General features: G+C 38.9%; 1 protein-coding gene across 7 annotated transcripts in view; it reads left to right on the top strand.

The window, feature by feature from the left end:
* The window catches only part of FAM135B (family with sequence similarity 135 member B), a 271,218-nt gene that overhangs the window by 125,273 nt on the left and 126,114 nt on the right, over positions 1–19,831 (top strand). For all 7 annotated transcript variants that reach the window (XM_032134040.1, XM_032134030.1, XM_032134049.1 and 4 more), the window contains one exon: positions 6,148–6,243. In XM_032134040.1, coding sequence (XP_031989931.1) covers positions 6,167–6,243 — 77 coding nt within the window. In that variant the 5' untranslated portion in view covers positions 6,148–6,166. The remainder of the gene's footprint in view (positions 1–6,147; positions 6,244–19,831) is intronic.

Genomic DNA, 19,831 nt, shown 5'->3' with positions numbered 1-19,831 from the left:
TGTATGTTCCCGACACCTGCAGTACATTGGTGACATCATTTTGTGAGGCAACACAACAGAAGAAAGGGTTTAAGAAGAAAAGAATAATCCAAATTATTTTGAAAGCTGTTTCTGCTACAAAACAGAGTACAGTAAATGGACCTGCACAGGAAATTCAATTTTTAGGACTAAAATGGCAAGGTAGATGTGATCATATCTCAAGGGGTGTGATCAACAAAATAACAACTAAGAAAACAGAAACACAAGATTTCTTAGGTGTCATGGTTTTTTGGAGAATGTGTGTTCCAGGTTATAATCTGATCTCTACCGGTTATAGTCTCCCTCTCTATTGAGTGACCTGGAAGAATAAAGACTTTAAAAGTGGTGCTGAGCAGCAGCAAATATTTGAACAAACTAAATGGGTGATATTGTAGACCAGTCCAGACATGGCAAGTTGTAAAAAATGTGCTTTATGCCCCAGACAGGGATAATGGCTCAATCTGGAACATCTGGCCAAAAGAGCCTGGAGAGACTCTAGGCTGGCCTCTAGGGTTTAGAAATGGGGGATATGGGGGATCTGAAGCCTATTACACTCCAACTGAGAAAGAAATATTAGCAACATATGAAGGAATTTGAGCCTCTTCAGAGGCAGTTGGTACTAAAGCACAGCTTCTTTTGGTATCTGTTATCTGGGGTCAGCTGGATGTTCACAGAGAGGGTGCCCTCCAGGCATCATGCAGCTGATGCTACATGGAGAAAATGGGTTGCACTGATGATGCAACAGGCTCAGATTGGAAATCCTGAGCAATGGAAATGTGGATGTGATCATGGACTAACCAGAGGGTACATGCTCACGTACCCAAGACTTGTTACACTAAAGAACTTGAAAACAATGGGTGAGTGGACCAGGCTGCTAGAATTGAAGTGGCTCAGGTGGATCTGGATTTGGAACATATGGGTGAGCTATTTATAGCTCAGTGAGTCTATGACACATCAGGACATTTAGGAAGAGAGGTAAAATACAAATGGACTTGTGATCAAGTGGTGGACTTGACTATTGATGCCATTGACAAGCCTTGTCACTTTTTGTATCTTTAGTGTTGTACTTAGATTGGCTCCTTTTAAGGTGTAAAGGAAATATCTTACTGCCACCCAAAATCTTAGAAGATAAATACTGGCTTGATATATTTTAACAAAATGAGGTGCTAACTTTTGAAATCACCTTGAAGGTGAAGACCTCACCTCTCTCATTTTGCTGATGTGCTGGCAGGAAAAACTGACAGGTTCTGTAAAGTGGAGAACAGCTAATGACAGTGTCGTAGTGAAAGGACTTACTGACATTTGTGACTGCTTTGTCTCAGGAAATTAATGTATGCTCAGACAAGGCTACTGAGATGCAGTCACTGTCGTAAGAACGGGGATCCAGTTCAGCTGCATGAGGTGAGCAATTAAAAAAGAAAACAACAATGAAAAAGAGATTTGGTCTAATGAGCTTTCTTCTTCTAATCCTTTCATCTCAGAACATATTTGTGTCTGTTTACTGTCCTCCTTGTATTTTGTTCCTCTTACTTTTCTTACTTAGAAATACAGTGGGTTAAGGCATTAGTGGAGAGGAGTTATCTCACTTTGATTTTATGCACCTAATCAAGGAATTCTTAATAAAGAAATAAATAAATGGATATAAGGGCCTAGCTTGAAACAAATGCCAGCTTCTGAAAAAAATTGCAATAAAATAAAAGATGCTTTAAAACCAGTAAGGACAGTGGTGGTATCCTGCAGATAGTATGTGCTGTGTTTCTCAAGAGGTAGCTGTATTCTCCTAAATGAATGCTTCTAGGTTCATGAGTCATTGCCCTTGGTCACATGGCATTTCATTCTTTTGTCCTTGGTGTTTCTTAATTTTTTTTTTTTTTGTGTTTTTTAAGCCTAGTTTCTGAAATGGGGATGGTTAAGGATGGTGGAAACATTAAAAAAAAAAGCGGTTTATGTTTAAAAACACGGTTTATTTTTTGCTTGGATGTAATTGTGCAAATGCTAGAAGGTTCTTGGACTTTTAGATTATGTAGTGTCCTGTCCTTCTATCCAATGTGCTCTCTTCCCATCTCACCTTCCTTATCTCTCTTCTTTTGGGGTGGCAGTGATTTCTATTTCAGTGGGGAATTGTCAGATTAATTTTTATCTTCCAGGTGTTTAACAGTGGTGTGTGTGGTACATAATCAACTAATCAATTCCTGGCAGAGGGCTTGATCAGTTGACTGGATCCTTAAAATGTCATTAAGTAAAAATATTGTAAGTCAAAAAGGTTGCATTTAGCCAGTATAATTTCTTGAACAGTCTCCAGTGCAGAAGGTATCTCCACTGACAGCAACGGAGATGTGGGGAGTAAAATCCAGCCTTTCTTTAAAAATGCAAGTGAGAGAGTCTCCCGTCTTTAAACATATAGATTTTCATAGGCTTTATTTGTATAAAGGATTGTGATTTTCAGTTAGTGTGTCCTTGCTCTAAGTCAAGTGACAACTGAAATTGACTGTCTCTTGCTAGGACACCGACTCTAGCTGGAAGGACAAACTGTCAAACTGGTGACCTGACTCGTGCCACTGGTGCGTGTAGGACAGCACAGCCAGTGTCAACAGCAGCACCATCTGAAGCAATCCAGTGATTCAGAGTGCCGAGTGTGACCATGGGCACTGCTTTTGCAGGAGCATATGGCCAAAACACTTCCCATGTTGCTTTATTAGCTTTGCATTCATATTTATTAGTGTTGTCTTAAGGTCTCTTCTGAAAAATGCAAGGAGTTTGATATAAAAACAGATATTTTGGAAATACAAATGTACTAAAGCCTTCCCAAGAATGACCTCCGTATTTTTCTTTAAACTGCTTATTAGATAACTGATGATACTTCAATACTGGCAGCATTCCCTATTGTGTTTACAATGCTGATGTCATGGCAACCTTCAATATTATTTTTACCAACTATTCCTCTATTTATAACCCAAGGTTGTCCCACACAAGGGTTGATCAGAGGTCCTTCATGAGCCCTGGATTTTGGAGGGTTATGATAAGGTTCCTTTAAGCAGGGACCTGGTACAGAAGTTAAAAATTAGTGCATCATTTTAATGGCTTAATATTTTCCTGATCCAGTGTTGCCTGCAGCTGTTTTGTCAAATTTCATAGTTTCTTGCATTGAAGAGTGGTAGCATGTGTCTAAGCAGGATTCTTTGAACTTTGCTAAGTGCCATGAAAATAAGGTGCACTAGAGGCCCCTTTGAGTACTTGTGAGGTGTTCCCTGAAGTACCCAGCTCTAGTGCTGGGGGTGTAGATCTGTGTGATCTGATCTGTGGGTGGGGTGGATGGAAGTTCAAACTGGTGCAGCAGGTGCTTACACTTTAATTCTGGTGATCAGTGAGGGAAATAAAATTACAGAATCAGATTTTTTGTTTGCTTGTTGTTTTTTGTTTCCAGGATAACTCTTCTAGATTTGTTTTGAAGAGGTGTAAAGCTTGAAAAATATAGTGCAAATACAGTGAAGACCTATGTGTGTATTTCCATGTATTTAATTTTTCTTATACCTTAGTTAATCGTAACTTCATGTCATTGTTTCTATCTTTGGCAATACTGGTACTGGTCTGAACTATCTGGCCATCCATTCACACCTCTCCTTTTTAAGCTGGTGTCTTCAAAAGCATGGAGTTTCCTTTGATCCCGAGCTTTTGGTTTAGGGAAATATGCCTCAGCCCAACATGCAAATATATTGCCAAAGGCAATTATTTTAATTAGCACTCTCCTCAAGACTAAATACCTTGTCAGAGTATTGCTTTGTGGTTTGCATGGTTTCCTGCTAGCTTCCCACACAGTCTGCTTTTTGACTCAGGCAAGACTATCACACGCACACACAGACTCACACGTAACCTGGTGGATATGTGATATTCATGACTTATAAACTACATACAACTTCCTAATCTGTGCAGAAAAGCAAAAGGACAAAGTAATAGTTTCATTCCTGTTGAAATGGGGGACAAAGAAAACAAAAAGTATTACTTTTCTTCCCCTGGACTCAGCACTGCTTAGGCCGTACTTTGAGTCCTGTGTCCTGTTCTGGGCTCCTCAATTTAGGAAGGATGTTGAGATGCTGGAGTAGGTCCAGAGAAGGGCAACAGAGCTGGTGAAGTGCCTGGAACACAAGCCTGATGAGGAGTAGCTGAGGGAGCTGGAGATGTTTATCCTGGAGAAGAGGAGGCTCAGGTGAGACTTTATCGCTCTACAACTCCCTGAAAGGAGGGTGTAGCAGATGGGGGTCGGCCTCTTCTCCAGGCAGCAGCAGCAGGACAAGCGGACACAGCCTTAAACTGCACCAGGGGAGGTTTAGGCTGGATATTAGGAAGAAGTTCTTCACAGAAAGAGTGATGGGGCATTGGAATGGGCTGCCCAGAGAAGTGGTGGAGTCACTGTCCCTGGAGGTGTTTAGGCAAAGACTGGATGCAGCACTCAGTGCCACGATCTGGTTTACAAGGGGATGTTTGGTCATAGGTTGGACTTGATGATCTCAAGGGTCTTTTCCAGACTAGTTGATTCAGTGTTTCTGTGACAAGTAATAGAGTTTGAATATACCTTCAGAACACCCAAATCATGGACTGACACAAGCTAATGTAGAATTCCTTACCTTGGAGGCGTATCAGATGCATCACTTAGCAATTCTCTTTTTGTTTCTCACGGTTACAGAAATACATTACATATACTTTACATCACATTCTTGTCATTCCAAAGTTTGAGGATGGTGAATGAAAAATTAATAACCTTTTAATGGGATTGGAATGGGGTCTTTTTGAAAAACTGTAGCGCTTGAGAGGATAGCCAGAAAAAAACTTAGTTTAAAATAATCAGTGTAATAAACCAGTCAGTTGGAAAATTACTAATCAGAAGCAAGCCTTGAGAAAGCTAAAGCCTAATGCTTATCTGAGGACTTCATGTATCAAAATCCTCTTCACTCCTGCTTCATTAAAGGACGTGGTCGAATCTATGAGTGCCATGTAAATTATTGATTAGCACCTCTATAGAAATTTTTCACTTTGCATCTGAGCTACATGTCCCCTTAAAGCCCTGTATGTCTCAGGAGGGGGAATTGTTAAGAGCCCTGACATGGGTCTTCCTCAGAGACTGCACTTGGCTGCTGTCAAACAACAACTAAAATGTTGCTTATGAATACATTAATGGAAAAAATTTAATCTTTATCCTCTCATTGATCCTACAGAAAATTTCCAAGCAGCTTGGCAGATTGCCAGAAGTACACTTGCAGGGGGGAAAACAGGAGGAGAAGGGCAAAAAATAATTGAAAATCTGTCCAAAAGCTGTAAAAGTCCTTGGCTTGCCTCTGCTATAATTAGGGAAATGTTAAGGCTCTACACTTTTGTATTAAATAGGGCTGGTTTGGAAACTTACTTCCTCGAGTGAGGCATGACCTCCTGAGGTCCCTCCCAACCTGAATTATTCTGTGATTCAATAAGCACATGAGATGTTAGATGTAAATGGCTGTAATGCTTCAAAATCTTGATCTGACTGTTGTGGTCTATTAGGTGCCATGACTGTCAGCATTTTCTTTAAAAGAGTATCTTTCATTCATTAATTTTAAAAATATTCATATTCCCTCAGACGCTTCCCTTCTGGGACTTTATTTAAGTCATAGAAGGGGTCAAAAGCAAGAGAAATCTGAATTCTGCTCTCATCTATCTGTGGTTCTTGTCTTTTTGGCCTGTGCTTTTACAGAAATGAGCTGTGCTGACCCTGGAAATCTGCCATTTCATAAAATGAGATTAAAAAAAAAAATCAATTTCCCATATAAGAGCAGCGAGTTAATTAAAATTTGCTTTGAGATTCTTGCACATAATATGTTATTTACTTTTTGCTTCTTATACTTTTCATAATATTATCATTCTGTCCTCAGGCTTAATTAGACTTTTTACCTCTCTTAATTACTGCTTTGATCTGGCTTTTAGCGAGTTTTCCTGAAGATGGAGCCAAATGATGTCATTGGAAAGATTCCAATTGATATCAGTTGATTTCAAGCTTTGCATGAACCCCAAGATGATGACTAAAATGAAATAATCCGTTCATGGATTTGTTAAGCAAAACACTTCGAAAGCTTATAATGTCTTTATATATGTGTTATTTAGGTGATGACCTGAAAAAACCATGTCTGAGGTTCAGGGAACGGTCGAGTTTTCTGTGGAGCTTCACAAATTCCATAATGTGGACCTCTTCCAGAGGGGGTGAGTTGATGTTTCCATTAATCTGCAGCTGACAACAGAGGAGAAGCTTACAGAGAAGAGTTAAATTGCAAAACAGGTTCTTTTCTGCCAAATGCAGTTATATTTCATGCAATTCCCAGGGCAGAGAAGGATGTCATTGGGCTTTCATTGCTGTCAAGGAAGATCAATGTACATTACTTTCACTATAAACTCAGACTGACTGACTTATTTTTGCAGTACAATGTTGTAATGCTCCAAATTATTTTAAGCTCCTGTTCAGATATAAGTACAATGGCTGCTTTAAATGCTTCTGGAGTGGTTTTCAGTCTCTGTGGTAAATGATCACTGCATTGAATTATAATGCAAACATTTTCATTTTAGGGCCATAAATCTAATGACTATATTCTTTTAATGAAATTTAGCTGAATCCCACCATTTCAGAAGGGAAAATGAATACTTATGTTTGTCTAAAGCTCTGCCTCTGGTGGCCACACTGAGTTTTCACATCCCCATAAATTAGAAGAGCCCATCAAACTTTTGCCTCTATTCTTTTTGCACCACTCTTCCTAGTAGTTTTTATGACAACCTGTTGGCTGTGAAGAAGCCTGGCTGTGAAGAAGCCTGACCAGATGTGAGTTGTTGCTCTTCTTGCATATTGCACCCCACAGATGTTCTTCAGTGAAGAAAAATCAGATAAAGAAGCACTTTTGGGGGAGGCCAGGACACTCAAATAGGTCAAAAGAATATACCTAATGGAAAATAGTGGGTCTAGAGGAATATTATTTTCTTTCACCTATCACAACTGATGTTTACAGAACACTACATATTCTCTTTCAAGCCTTAGCTTGGCACAGGGATGGTTCACAGCTGATTTGTCTATCTCAAGCACCATTTGCTTCACGAAAAACAGGGAATTGTTTCAGATGTTGGGATGGATTAGGTAGAGCTGTTTCTGTCAGTACAGAGGAATTTTGTCATTTGATTTACTTTGATGAACTGTGTGGGAAAAATGCTGGGAACTTGAATGAAGGAAACACAGCTCTATTTGGTTTTAACAGCTGGCATCTGTCATTCTGTTGCTCTCTCCAAGAGAATAGCCACCAACTTTATGTTAGAAAGTATTCTAACTCTGTCAAATACTGATGTCAAACTGAAAAAAATTCTCTATGCTTGACCTGTTGGGTTTAACCAAGCTATAAAAAAAAAAATCTCATGACCATTGTGGTCCTTATGATAACAGAAGACAGCCCTAGCTATAGATTTTTTTTTTCCTTGACTTGTGGTGATAATTGTAATGTCTTTGATCTTCCTCACAACTGAAATCCACACCCATCTGTGGGCTGATCTTTTGGACTTAGACAAGAGGATATTCGGAGGTTAGCCAGGAATCTTTCCATGTTCCAGTGTGATGACCTGTCTGTTTTTTCTTGTATTGGTCTGATTTTGCATTCAATCATTTCTGTAAAATGCTTTCCTTGGCTTTGACAGTCAGATCAAATCTCTGGTGTGGGGGGTAAGCCTAGCACTAACACAGATAATATATTCAGCTGTCACATTAATGAGTTCCTAATTATCTTTGCTTTTTTCCCCACTGGTACTTACCTTGCTTTACTGATTAATATTCTAAACACATGATGCTATAGGTTATACTGCATTAATTTGTTTGCAGTCGTTTTTCTTTCTATGTATCCTGCACAATATTACGTTTGCTTTCCTTCCATCATTTTAACCTTTACATTTCCAGCAAAATCTGTGTGTCTCATATTTCTGGTCACTATCCTCCAGCTGACTTCATCTGCTCAGCAGGCCCTTTCACTATAGCATGAATATGTGAAGAGAAAGAGTAGGAGAGCTTGCCAAATTTCATTTTAACTTGGCCACTCTTTTTATTTTGCCATTTTTATATTGCCGTTGTTGATATTGACTATAGGCATCTGGGATATCTTGGATTTACATGGTCTCTACAGGGGAGAGTGTGGTAGAATTAAGAATTATGTGTATTTTCTACTTAACTAAAATTTTTCTTCTCTGAGTGACTTGTAAATTGGGTCAATACCATTCTGTGCTGCTGAAGGTCAGAAAGGTGATTTATGAAGGGTTGTCTATCAGAAAAGCAGAGAAATTGAAATTCATCTTTATTTCTGTGGGAACCCAATATTCTGTGTTTTTTTAACCTCAAAAGCAGGAACAAAAATGAAGAGTAGTAATAATAATTTATATAATCTACTTTTCCTCTTAATATTTTGGTACAAAAACAAAATAAAAAATAATTATAAAAATCCTGAATATGTATCTCCAGAAATACAGAATAGTCCTGCTCCTGTATGCCTAACTGACAAGGTTGAAATTTCTGGTTTGGAACTAGGTAATTGCAGAAATAAGGGCAGTATTTCCCAAAATGCTTAGTCTTGGCTAACTGTCCTTCTGAGGGCATTACCCTTTGGGACAGTGTGGCTGTGCCAACTGTGAGTCTTTTCAAGAAGAGCACTCCGTTCAAATAAAGGAATTAATAACTCAATGTGATTTAGGAAGAAAATCCTGGGTAAATCAGCCCTTCTGGAACCATTAGGTGATAAGTAATAATCAAGCTTGATTAAGGACATGATCTGCTGTCCATAAGTCACAAAGTCAAAGTGCTTTAAAATGTTAGGCTGCTGGTAATGGCCCTGTTCTATTTTTGATTTTACTGGATGCTATTTTGAAATCTGTATGCATGCACAGCCAGTTGCCACCTCTACCCCCCCATGAGAAACAGTAGCTCCTTTAACTTTTTTAACAACAACCTGTGATATTTTAATCATGTTTTTTTGCCTGTATGAATAGTTAGTACTGAAAAGAGACTGATACAAAAATCAGGATTTTTTTTTTTTTTGTGAATATTCATCATGGTTATATGATTTTGGCAAATATATATCAGGAACAGTCAGTAAATTATGTGCAGGTAGTTTGTAACAGTCAGTTACTGGTAAATTTATCTTCTGGAGCACAAATATAACCGTGTCAGTATTTATAGACATCAAAGGTTAAATGCTGTGGGTGCTGCTATAGGGGAAGAAAACCTTTTCTTTGGTCAAACCAAAGGATTTGCAATGCTGCTTGATGCCAGAGTTCTAAAGGTTGAGTAATAAGTAATGCAATTTCTGGAAGGAAAAACATTTTTGAGTTTTCTGTCTTTAATTCTTTCCATCATGTGCTGCTTAATAACTGGTGACATTTTCTCTAGTGAAATTAGCTAACTGATTCTGATTTTCCCTAATAGAGTAGGAAATAAAATTATCCTTGACTGCCAGAGATCAATTAATTGATTTGTCTGGTTCTGTCAGAAGCAATCCTTCTGCACCTTTTTTTCTTAAAGCTTTTCAAAATCTATTTGACTGAGGAAAAAAAATGAACCCCACAACTACTGCATTCAGAGGCTGAGTAGTATTTGGAGTTTGTGAGGAAATAGAGGAAAAAGAAGGTGAAATAGTAACTGACTAGTGGTAGGATTCTGGCAATGATGCATTATGAAACTAGGACCAATGTAAGTCACTGGTTACCGATCACAGTGCTGAATCAACTGCTTATCAGTCTTCTCAATCCTCAAATTCCAGGCTGCAATTTGTAAGCGTGTAACACTTACACTGGTGGTTTATGTGCATGAGGGGTGGTGGTGATTAAAAATGAGTGGAAAAATGAAGTCCAGTTTCTTCTAAAAGTAATGCTCCATTGCCCTGAAGAAAGGATTAGTGGTCTCAGAGCTTACAAAACCCTACAAGGATCAGACCAAGGATCATTAGCATTCAGAGCTGCTGGAAACAAGATCTTCTGACTTAACAGACTAAGCTTTTATGTGGCAAAACATCCCTGTTAACTACTAGATGGACAACAGGGCTTCAGTGTACTTAGCCACGAAGTCACTCCTTTAGAGACAAAATGCAGCAGCTCCTTTTCCCAGCAAACTGGGGTTCAGCAGTCCATCCGTGCCTTTTTTGTCAGATGGGTACCTGAAAAATACACATTGTATTCAGAGGTTCAGCCCTTATTTCCCTTATTTCCCAGAGTCTTTGAGGTACAGTGTCAGAATATATTTATATATATATAAAATATAATTTGAAAGTGTAGAACAGAAGTAAGTCTTGTTATTTTGTTAATAAAAATATGCATTTCTTCAGATTTCTCACATGTAATGAAATACAACTTACTTTTGGACTGTAAATCTATGTCATTTGAAAATACTTACCTAGTTCATTTATGATGCATGAATTCTCTTTAATAAAAATGAAGAAAAAAAAAGGGGGGGAAATAAAAGGAAGAGGGCTTATAAGCATAGTGAAGTGATAGAAGTGATGCCTTTTTGGAATAATAAGTGCTGTCCCTTGGAACAGATGCTTTGACAGAACTGACTTTTTTCTTGCCACCTGCCATATCACCTTCACTTTAATGCAGCATCCAATATTGTCAAAAAAAAAAAAAAAAAAAAAAGAAAAAAATGCATAAAACCCCTCAGGAGTAAGAAGACAGGTACTCCACATGGTCATGCAGTGATAGCTGAGAACCTACTGCACTGAAATGACAAGACTGGACTTAGTTTAGCACAAATCTGAAGTCATGAAAGTAGCTGAAGTGCAGGCGTGCAGGAAGCTAAACATCAATGTCCTGAAGTGTACCAAGTGGCAACTTCAGGAGAATCATGGATGATGGGTTATTGTCATGACAGCTGGTGAGGACAATTTTCTCATTTGGCTAATGAGTATAGCTGTCTTTAATTTCTAGGCACCCTGTGTCTGCTGAAGAGAGCTGGGATTTCCTGTGCCAGTGGTAGGGAGGAAACATTGAACTAAATGGAGTGGAGCCTAAGAGGTGAGACTGCTCTGCAGGTGAAGAGCAGCATGTCAGCAAACTCCATTGACTGGTAATTGATTAGTCAGTGGAAAGTAAGGTATTCTTGTGTCTGGAAAACAGATTTCACCTTCAAATAAGCAATACTCAGGCTTACCTGACCCTAGATACATCAGGTTCTGTGTCACTTGGTCACCTATAGACAACAGAGCTAAAGGCCAGCTCCAACTCTCCTAAGAGGATGGCTAACCAAGGCAATACCACAGAATTAGTACAAATTCAGAAATAAGGGGCCTGGATGGATACTATTCAAGGCCTTGAGATAATGCTTTACATGCTAGTTCGTGATTGTTTTCCACATAAATTTCCCAGCAATCATTAATACAGAGCTAAAACCACGCATGTGCAACGTCTGAGGGAAAATTCTGGACAACACAGTAATTTCGAACAAACACATGTTGGAGAGCCCAGAAATGTTACAGTAATTTGAGAGCTTCTGAGAACTCCAAATGTCGTCTTGCCACTCCTCAACCCATATGGTCCAGCTTCACCACTTGTTCTGCTCCCATTTGGCACCCATGTAACACGAGTTGACTGAGTCATATGTTGAGAAAGAATGTGCTCAGTTTACTTCAGCCACCCTTCACACATGGGATAGCAACTGTTACTTGCTTGGTCATGAACACTAGAATGATAACTAGTCATTAAAACAACTTACTTAAAACTACACACTGCACAACATTCAGCAAATTCACCTCTGCTCATGGGCACATCAGAGGAAAAAAAAGAAGTATATTCTAGTGAATCAATACGTTTACTTCCTAACTCTCTTTCTGATCCTGGTCTTGGTAGAGTTGTCTTAGGTTTTCCCCACCTGCAGAAAATAAACAACTGGGACTTAAGAAAGACATTTTTAAGGATCAGTAAATGTTGCAAAGCAATTTCTGATCCAAAGATAAAAGGTGGTGATGCTTACAGAGAGAACAGTTTGGTATAGATACTCTGGCATCCAGGTGGAAAGCTTTGTACACACTGGGAAAATCCATAAATCAAAGGTAAGGATACAGACAGAGAAGGCATTCTGCTTGCTCCTGGAAGACAAACGTTAAAATACATCATATAGACAGTGCTAGCCAAGAGGAATGTCATGCAAACAGATGGGATCCACTCTCCTAGGAAATAAAATGCAAGCTGTGATGTCAGATTAAAGTCTTGGGCAAAACATTAGAGTTAACAAGAGAAGAAAAAACCAAAATGAAAGTTTTGGGATTTAGCCAGCTTTTAATGCTCATCAGCCATTAGCCTGGAAGACAGCTCATTCTATCATCTATAACATTAAAAATTGACTATTACAAGATTTTCTTCAAAGCTCTTGATGTATAATTTGGCACTGCCTTTCCTATTTTTATGAATCAAATTCATAAAATAAAAATATTTCTATAAGCAGAGACCTTAAATTTAAAGTATCATTCCCTAGAGTATCACAGAGCGGCTTTGATCCCCCTTAAGTTCTGCTAAGCAAATGTATTAATCTAATGGACTAAATGCATGTCTTTGAGGTGAATTTCTACTTGAACCAATACACTTTATACAAAAAGTGGTTGCTCTTAATTCATAGGTGTTTTAGAAGTAACTGTGATCTTCATTGATGCACTTGGATCTCTGAGTCTATCTCCTTAATGAATTGATGACACAAGCCCCATAAATTCTTAGAATCATTGTGTCATTAAGTGCAGTATTGAAAATTGAGCTCCTCAGGATGTGACACACTTGTTGAGGAACTGGACACAGTGACATCAAGACTTAAGGCATGGAGCATTCCATACAGCTGAAAAGCAGAACCTAATTTTATTAGCAAACTGCATTTCTCAGCTAAAATCACATTTTAATGATAATCAAGTCAACCTGTTTTGTTCTGTAAGCTAAACAGCCAGGGGAGTTACTGGAGACCACCATGCTGATGATAAATCACTAAAACAGTGTTTGCTGCATGGGTTGAAACTGAGTGCAGAAAGAAGCTGCACAGCTTCTTTGTTGTTTCTGTGCTGAGGAACACTATGGCCACACTCACCCTAGAGCCGGGGAATCGTTCATGCTGGAAGGGAATTTGCCTGATCTTAAGCCCAATACCTACTTAAAGCAGGACCAATTATTGAATTCAGACCACGTTACTCAAGGGCATGTCCAGTCCAGTCTTGAAAACTTCCAAGGATAGAGGTTCTCCAGACTCTGGGCAGTAAATTACAGAGCTTAAGTATAATCGAATTACTTTTTCCCTTGCAAGGACCAGGTCTAGTTGTTGTCCCAACAGCTTGTCCTGTATTTAAAGACAAGATTTGCTGCTGGTGATCACTCCGTGCTTTCCCTAGGGATATGCACACTGTGTGTCACAGAGCCACAGAATGGTTTGGGTTGGAAGGGACCTTAAACACCATCTAGTTCCAACCCACCTGTTGATAACACATTCCAAATACAGATAACTTCAGCTGCCTCTATTAGTTGCTGTTTGCAGAGTGCTTTAGGGAGGAAAAGTGCCAGAAGAGCTAGAAATACCAGAATCATCCTCACATGAAAATTTGGAGAACAAATTCTCGTTCTCTGAAAAATTGCACACAAGGAACACAGTGGATTTTTTGAAGCATTTCATATTTTATTACCAGACCTTCTCATTCACTAATTTCTGGCACTCTCTCTTGTTTAGAAGAATTGCCCTGACACAGTCTATGCCGATGCCATGTTTCTGGCTAGTTCTAGTTAAGATCAGTGCTTTAAAACTGTGTCACTTCACTTGTTCATAAGTAATAACATCTTGCAGCACATACACATAAATCCTTTCACAAGCCTGAGGGCTTAGGCTTCCTTACACTTACATAAACAGAGAGGTGAGTGATTCCAAGCATCAGACATGGGTCCATCTGCAACTCTCTGACTTAGGAACTCTAGTCAACATCTCAGGTATAGCTGTGTATAAATATAAATCATGTGAGGTGAGATCAAAGCTACTTTCTGACATAATTCACTCAGAAAATCATCAAAGCAGCAATGTAAATGTCACTTGAACAGAGGTGATATTTGCTCAGAGGAGATCGTATGTAGATATTAAGGGGCAAAGGTTTAATTTTTGGCCAGCCAAATGCAATATTTAGCCCAGTTTGTTGTTTGTTTTTTGTTTTGTTTTTTTTTTTTTTAATAAGGGCTTGCAAAGAACACGCTTAATTTCCACTCCTCTATCACTGATTAACAACAATGAATTGTTTAATAAGTGAATGGAACCAGAAGTTAGTATTTTTTAAATATATATTTTTTAAACTGTTATGTATTTAATTATTTTTGGAGCTTTGGAGTACAACCTGCCATGGTTTTCAAAGCAACTGTGAGCATTCAAGGATTAATTGTAAATAGTACAAGACTTTCTTGTCAAAATGCCTCACTCCAGAAAATATGGTCTTAAAAGAAAGGGGAAGGATGGGCATACAAAGCACAGACATTACCAAAGTCTCAACTGCAAACTATTTATTTACAAACATGTACATAAACATGCACGTAAACACACCAGGTGACAAGTTTTATTTTAAATCCCATTCTGTATGAGATTTTTATATGATACTCATCACTAACATCTGAGCAGCCCTCAGTAATGTTAGATGAAGAAAAAAAACCCACACCAGTATTTTCTCTCACTGTTATCTACTTGATGCACATTATTTTCACAAAGGAGGCACTGCCTCATGTCAGGAGATGTGGTTCAGCTCTACTTGCCTGTCCCACATTTGAAACAATCCTGTCCCTTGGCCATACTGTTCATACACTTCATTGCACTTTTGTAAGGTAATTTGGCAAGGCATTTTAACGTAACATTTCCAAGCTGAAATAAAATATCTAACTGTTGCTATTTGTTGGAATGAGTAGTGAGTTTGGGAAATTACTTGAGGTGGGCTTGAATGAACTTTTAGCTCATCAACTATTATCTACAAACATGGGAGTAGTAATAATATCTTATAAGATTGTTCCTTATAGGGTACAGTTACAGATGCTCAGATGCTGTGATAGTAGAAAATATAATTGTGTCTGGGAAAGGTTTGTTCTGACTTTCATTTTTCAGATATCTTTGTATTCAGCTTAAAATATCCCGAAGTCTAATTTTCAGAATGGAAAACTGCACACAATCTCTTGATCAGATCCTTTTAAGATGGCTTATACTGGCAACACAAAATAATTACTCTTTTTTTGACACTTAATGCTTTAGAGTTTCCTTGCTATATTAACTGGTTTTGGAACTGTATGCTTTAAATTAATGGTTACAGTTAAGCTATACGGTGTGTATGCTGCAGATGGTGCACTTGAGATGCAAGGAAAAAAACAGTTGTCCTTTGTCCTTGCATTAATGGAGTTCAGTATATTGTGTGTCTGGACGGGAAGATCTCTTTTAGCACTTTAATTACTTAATGCGCTTGCTGCAGCAAAAGAACATTAACAAACACAAATCAATTTCTCCCATCAATCCATGTCCACTTTGTTATGGTGGAACATTAATTCATTTGTGGGGATAACATCTGCCAATAGAAGGTATTACAAATAAAATGCATCTGAAAAATGAACTGTTGTTTAGTAATCTCTTGTTCCTGTTTGGCTATGCATGATAAATCTTTATAAGGATGTCTTGCAACAAATGAAAAGTCAGTTTATAATGCGACTGTTTGGAGTGATGTCTGCAATCAAAACCCACCAAAAATACCAAGAAAGCTGTGGATTTTTAATTTATTTTGTAATTTTTTTGTTGACCAATTTAAAGTAATCTCTTTGGTTTCGATATTTCCAGGACTCACATGTCCTTCTCACAAGATAAACTTTGTGAAGCAGTGGAAAGGGATAAATTGATGCAGTAGGCCTACTAGAGCTTGAGAAAAGTGACTGGGTGTGAAGATTCTCAGATAAGAGCAGCCCTGGGTAGTTCAATCACTTAAAACTTTATAAAGTATAAAGAAAGAAGGCTAAATCATAGAATAGTTTGGGTTTGGGACCTTAAATCTCATCTTTTTCCAACTCCTATGCCATGGGCAGGGACACCTTCCACTAGACAAGGTTGCTCAGAGCCCCATCCAACCTGGCCTTGGACACTTCCAGGGATAGGGCATCCACAACTTCTCTGGGGAACCTGTGTTATGGCCTCACCACCCTCTGAGTAAAGAATTTCTTTGTAATACCTAATCTAAACCTCTCCTCTTTAGTTTAAAATCCTATATCCTGTCACTATCTAGTGATGTATAAAATCCCTCACTCTTGTAAGCCTCCTTTAGGTACTGGAAGGCTGCAGTGGGGTCTCCTGGAGCCCTCTCTTCTCAAGGCTGAACAATTTCTATTCTATCATATTTCCAGTAAAAAGTCATTAAAATTTTCCCCTGTTCTCAGCTCCTAATGCTCCCCTCCTTGGACACAATGCTGGATTATTCTTGACCTGTTGCTCTGTTTCAGGACTCTGCAGAACTTAGTTGATGGTCAAGCCTCTTAGGATGGTCCAGTTCCAAGATTTGCATGGTGTCAGATAACATCCTTTACTTTTCAAGATTCTCTGCTAGCCAAATTAGCAAGGTACAAAATCCACTGAATTCAGGCACTGAAAGTCCTGCAAAAATTAAGGATAGTAAAGGAACTGTTAAAGGAAGCCAATGATACTTTAAGATAGAAGGAAAATCCATAAATGACCTGGATGATCAGATTGACTGAACCATCACCATGTTTGCTGAAGGCTCCAAGCTGGTGGTGAGGTGGACATGTCAGGAGGGAGAGATATCTTACAGAGAGACCTGGACAGGCTGGAACAGTGGGCAACAGCAACTGTGTGAAGTTTAGCAAACACAAGTGCAGGGTCCTAGCCCTGGGATGACATAACCAAAAACCCAATCTCTGAGGAATGACAGAAGGAAATCTCTTCTGACTGAAGGTTTTGTCTCCCTGGAGAGGAGAAGGCTCTGGGGGAATCTCATCACAGTATTCCAGTAAGTATTCCAGGGTAAGTACAAAGAGAACACTCTGTCTCTTCACGAGGAGCCACCTGGAGAAGACAGAGGGCAATTTAGACCAGAAAGGATTTCATCCCTGTATAGTTTTTACAGAGAGAATAATCATTCACTGGAACAACATCAGGGGTTGGGTCATTGTAGAGTCCCCATCTCTGGAGGATTTCTATATGCGGCTGGTCTAGACAAGGCTGCTGGATGATCTCCTCCTGGCTTCCATTCCCATGAAAGGCTGAATTGGATTATCTTTTGAGGTCACTTCCATTCTAGGCTATTCTGTGATTCTGTGACTCTATGAAGAGTGCTTTTTCACGGATCATGATGGAAGATAAGTGTGGGTTTCACTTCTAGCTGTTTTGGAAGTAAGCCCCCTCATACCAAGAGCAGATTTGCAAACAGCTTGGAGGCTTTACTGATGCAAAGATAAGTGGCTGCTAATTCTTGGTGTTTCCAGAATTTGGTGGCAGCTCAGGTAGACACATCATCATTTGTCTCTGCTGCTGTGTTGTTCAGTATTGCTCTGATTGTATTTTTCTTTCTGTGAATAATTTCTTCTGGGAGAAAATTTCTGAAACACAAGGTTTTGTGAATTCTTACATTATTAATACTAACATTTTTAGGATTAGTTCAAAAATGAGATCAGAGCTTGAGCAGAGGGGACAGGTTCATGATACAATTGGGAATGAAAACTCTTTTCACCTCTCTGTATAGATTTTCTGTAACGGACTGAGGACTCATATTGACAAAAACATTGTGAAGAGGTTTCACTGTAGTTGTTAGTACTGAATCCATTCAGCAGAAAATGGGATTTCCATCTCTAGAGCTGTCAGGCTTCTGCCAACACTGAGTGTACTTTCAGAAGAGAGTATTCATCCTTCTTGGTAGAGGGGGAAATGTCCCTTCAGTGCTGCCAACACTTCAATGAGAAATATAGGTGGATTTTGGTAAGATCCCACATTTAGCAGTTAGTTTTGTTTCTGTGGAGTGAGTGGGTAGACATAGAGATGACCCATTTCTTGACAAAGGTTAGGAAAGAAAATGTAAAGCAGACATTGTATCATGAATCTCTCCCTTGAAACTGTTTGTTGGAAAAGGAAAGCTGAAGGGTCACTGTAATGAGGGGGGTCGGGTGTCCCTGTGCAGGTACTGGAAGCAGGGAAAGCAGGGAGGGGTCTGTGGGGAGAGGCTGGGGCTGCACCATGCTAGACACGGACGGTCCCAGGGGCAAGGAGCTGGAGGACCTGGGAATGAAGGAGTGAGGTCGAGATTGGGAAAAAGGCAGGGAGACGAATCAGGAATCAAAGGGTGTGACTGTCTGAGCTTCAAAAAAAAGGAGTCGATGCAGGGAAAATGGTTTAATTTTGTTTATCATCAGCCTACTCTGCTTTTAAATATAAATAAATATTTTTTCCTAAACCACGTCTGTTTTGCCTGTGATGGTAAGTGGTATGTGCTCTCCCCATCTTTATCTTGAGCCAAGAACTTTTTTGTTTTCCTTTCTCCCGCTGTTCTTTTGAGGCAGGGGAGTCAGGGAGCTGGCAGCTGACAGAGGTCAACCCACAGCACGCAGGTCAATCTCCAGTTTTGCATCCTCTGACCAAAGCTGGGTGATGGTGGAAGTCCTGTGCTTTTCCTGCATCTCTAACTGTCACTTCAGCTGTAATATCTTCTCATTTTTACTGATCAAATTATCTCTATATTGTTCTATTTGTTTTAATAAGGCTGCAATCTCTGTTTTGTCACTAGTGCTTCCTGTTCTGCCTCCAATGGTTCCTTCAGCACTTGATCAGAGATGCCTTCTGTAGGTAGCCTTGCCTTGTATCATCCAATTTAAACTGTAAAGCAGACATCTGAATCTGGTTATTGTACTGTTGCTGTTGTAATCTTTCTTCATTTTCTTTTAATTCTCTTACTACTTTCTTAATTCTTTGTAGTTGTTGTTCCAAGCAGCTTACGGTCTCTAAGACCTCATTACTTCTGCTCTCCAGTTCTTGCATCTGTGCTCTATTTCTTTGTCAGAGGCTGTAAATTCTTGCTGGTTTTGTTCCTTTCCTAATAAAAACTTAGTGTATTCATCCATCTTCTATTTTATTTCCACTTGCAAAAATTCTACCTCATATTCTTTATGCATTCCAGAACTCTTTGATGTTACTCCTAGGTTTTAACTGTTCTTCCAATTCCTTAATTTCTTGCACTCCATTAAATTTTCCTTTTTACAGCTTGTTTACCCATCAATTGCCACTGGTTTTCAAGCTATTTTTCAAGGACTGGAATTTGCTTTCTTAGATATACGGGCTCCAATAATTACTTAGCTAAGTCCTGGTTTCTATGCAGTTGTTCTCCATGTTCTACATCCTATTTTATCATTTGAGAGGGCAAGCTGAAACGGTCCTTTTCTGCCTGGTGCTGAAGCTCCAATTTGTCCTTTGCCAAAAATTCTACTTCCAGTCCTAGAAAGTAATTATAACAGGAGCAGAGGTGTTACAGTTTTGTGGCACATCATTTTCTTTTGTTATGGACTTGTACTGGATGTGTGAAACATCAAAAAACTGAAGTTTTGTACAAACATATATTTTTTGCTCCATGTTCTAATCTGAGACTGAAAAGTGTCCACATTTCCTAGCTATTGTTTGAGTGGTTTTTTTCTGATTCTGTACTAGGATCTTTACTGTTTCAGAATAAGGAATGCTGGTTTTTTGTTTGTTTTTCTATTTCTTTATTTGCTACATGTATGACACAGTCATGTTTTAATCTGTTTACATCTCATAGGG

This window comes from Corvus moneduloides, chromosome 1 (assembly GCF_009650955.1).
Source record: "Corvus moneduloides isolate bCorMon1 chromosome 1, bCorMon1.pri, whole genome shotgun sequence".
NCBI lineage: Eukaryota > Metazoa > Chordata > Aves > Passeriformes > Corvidae > Corvus > Corvus moneduloides.
This window is presented reverse-complemented; position numbering and strand designations above follow the sequence as displayed.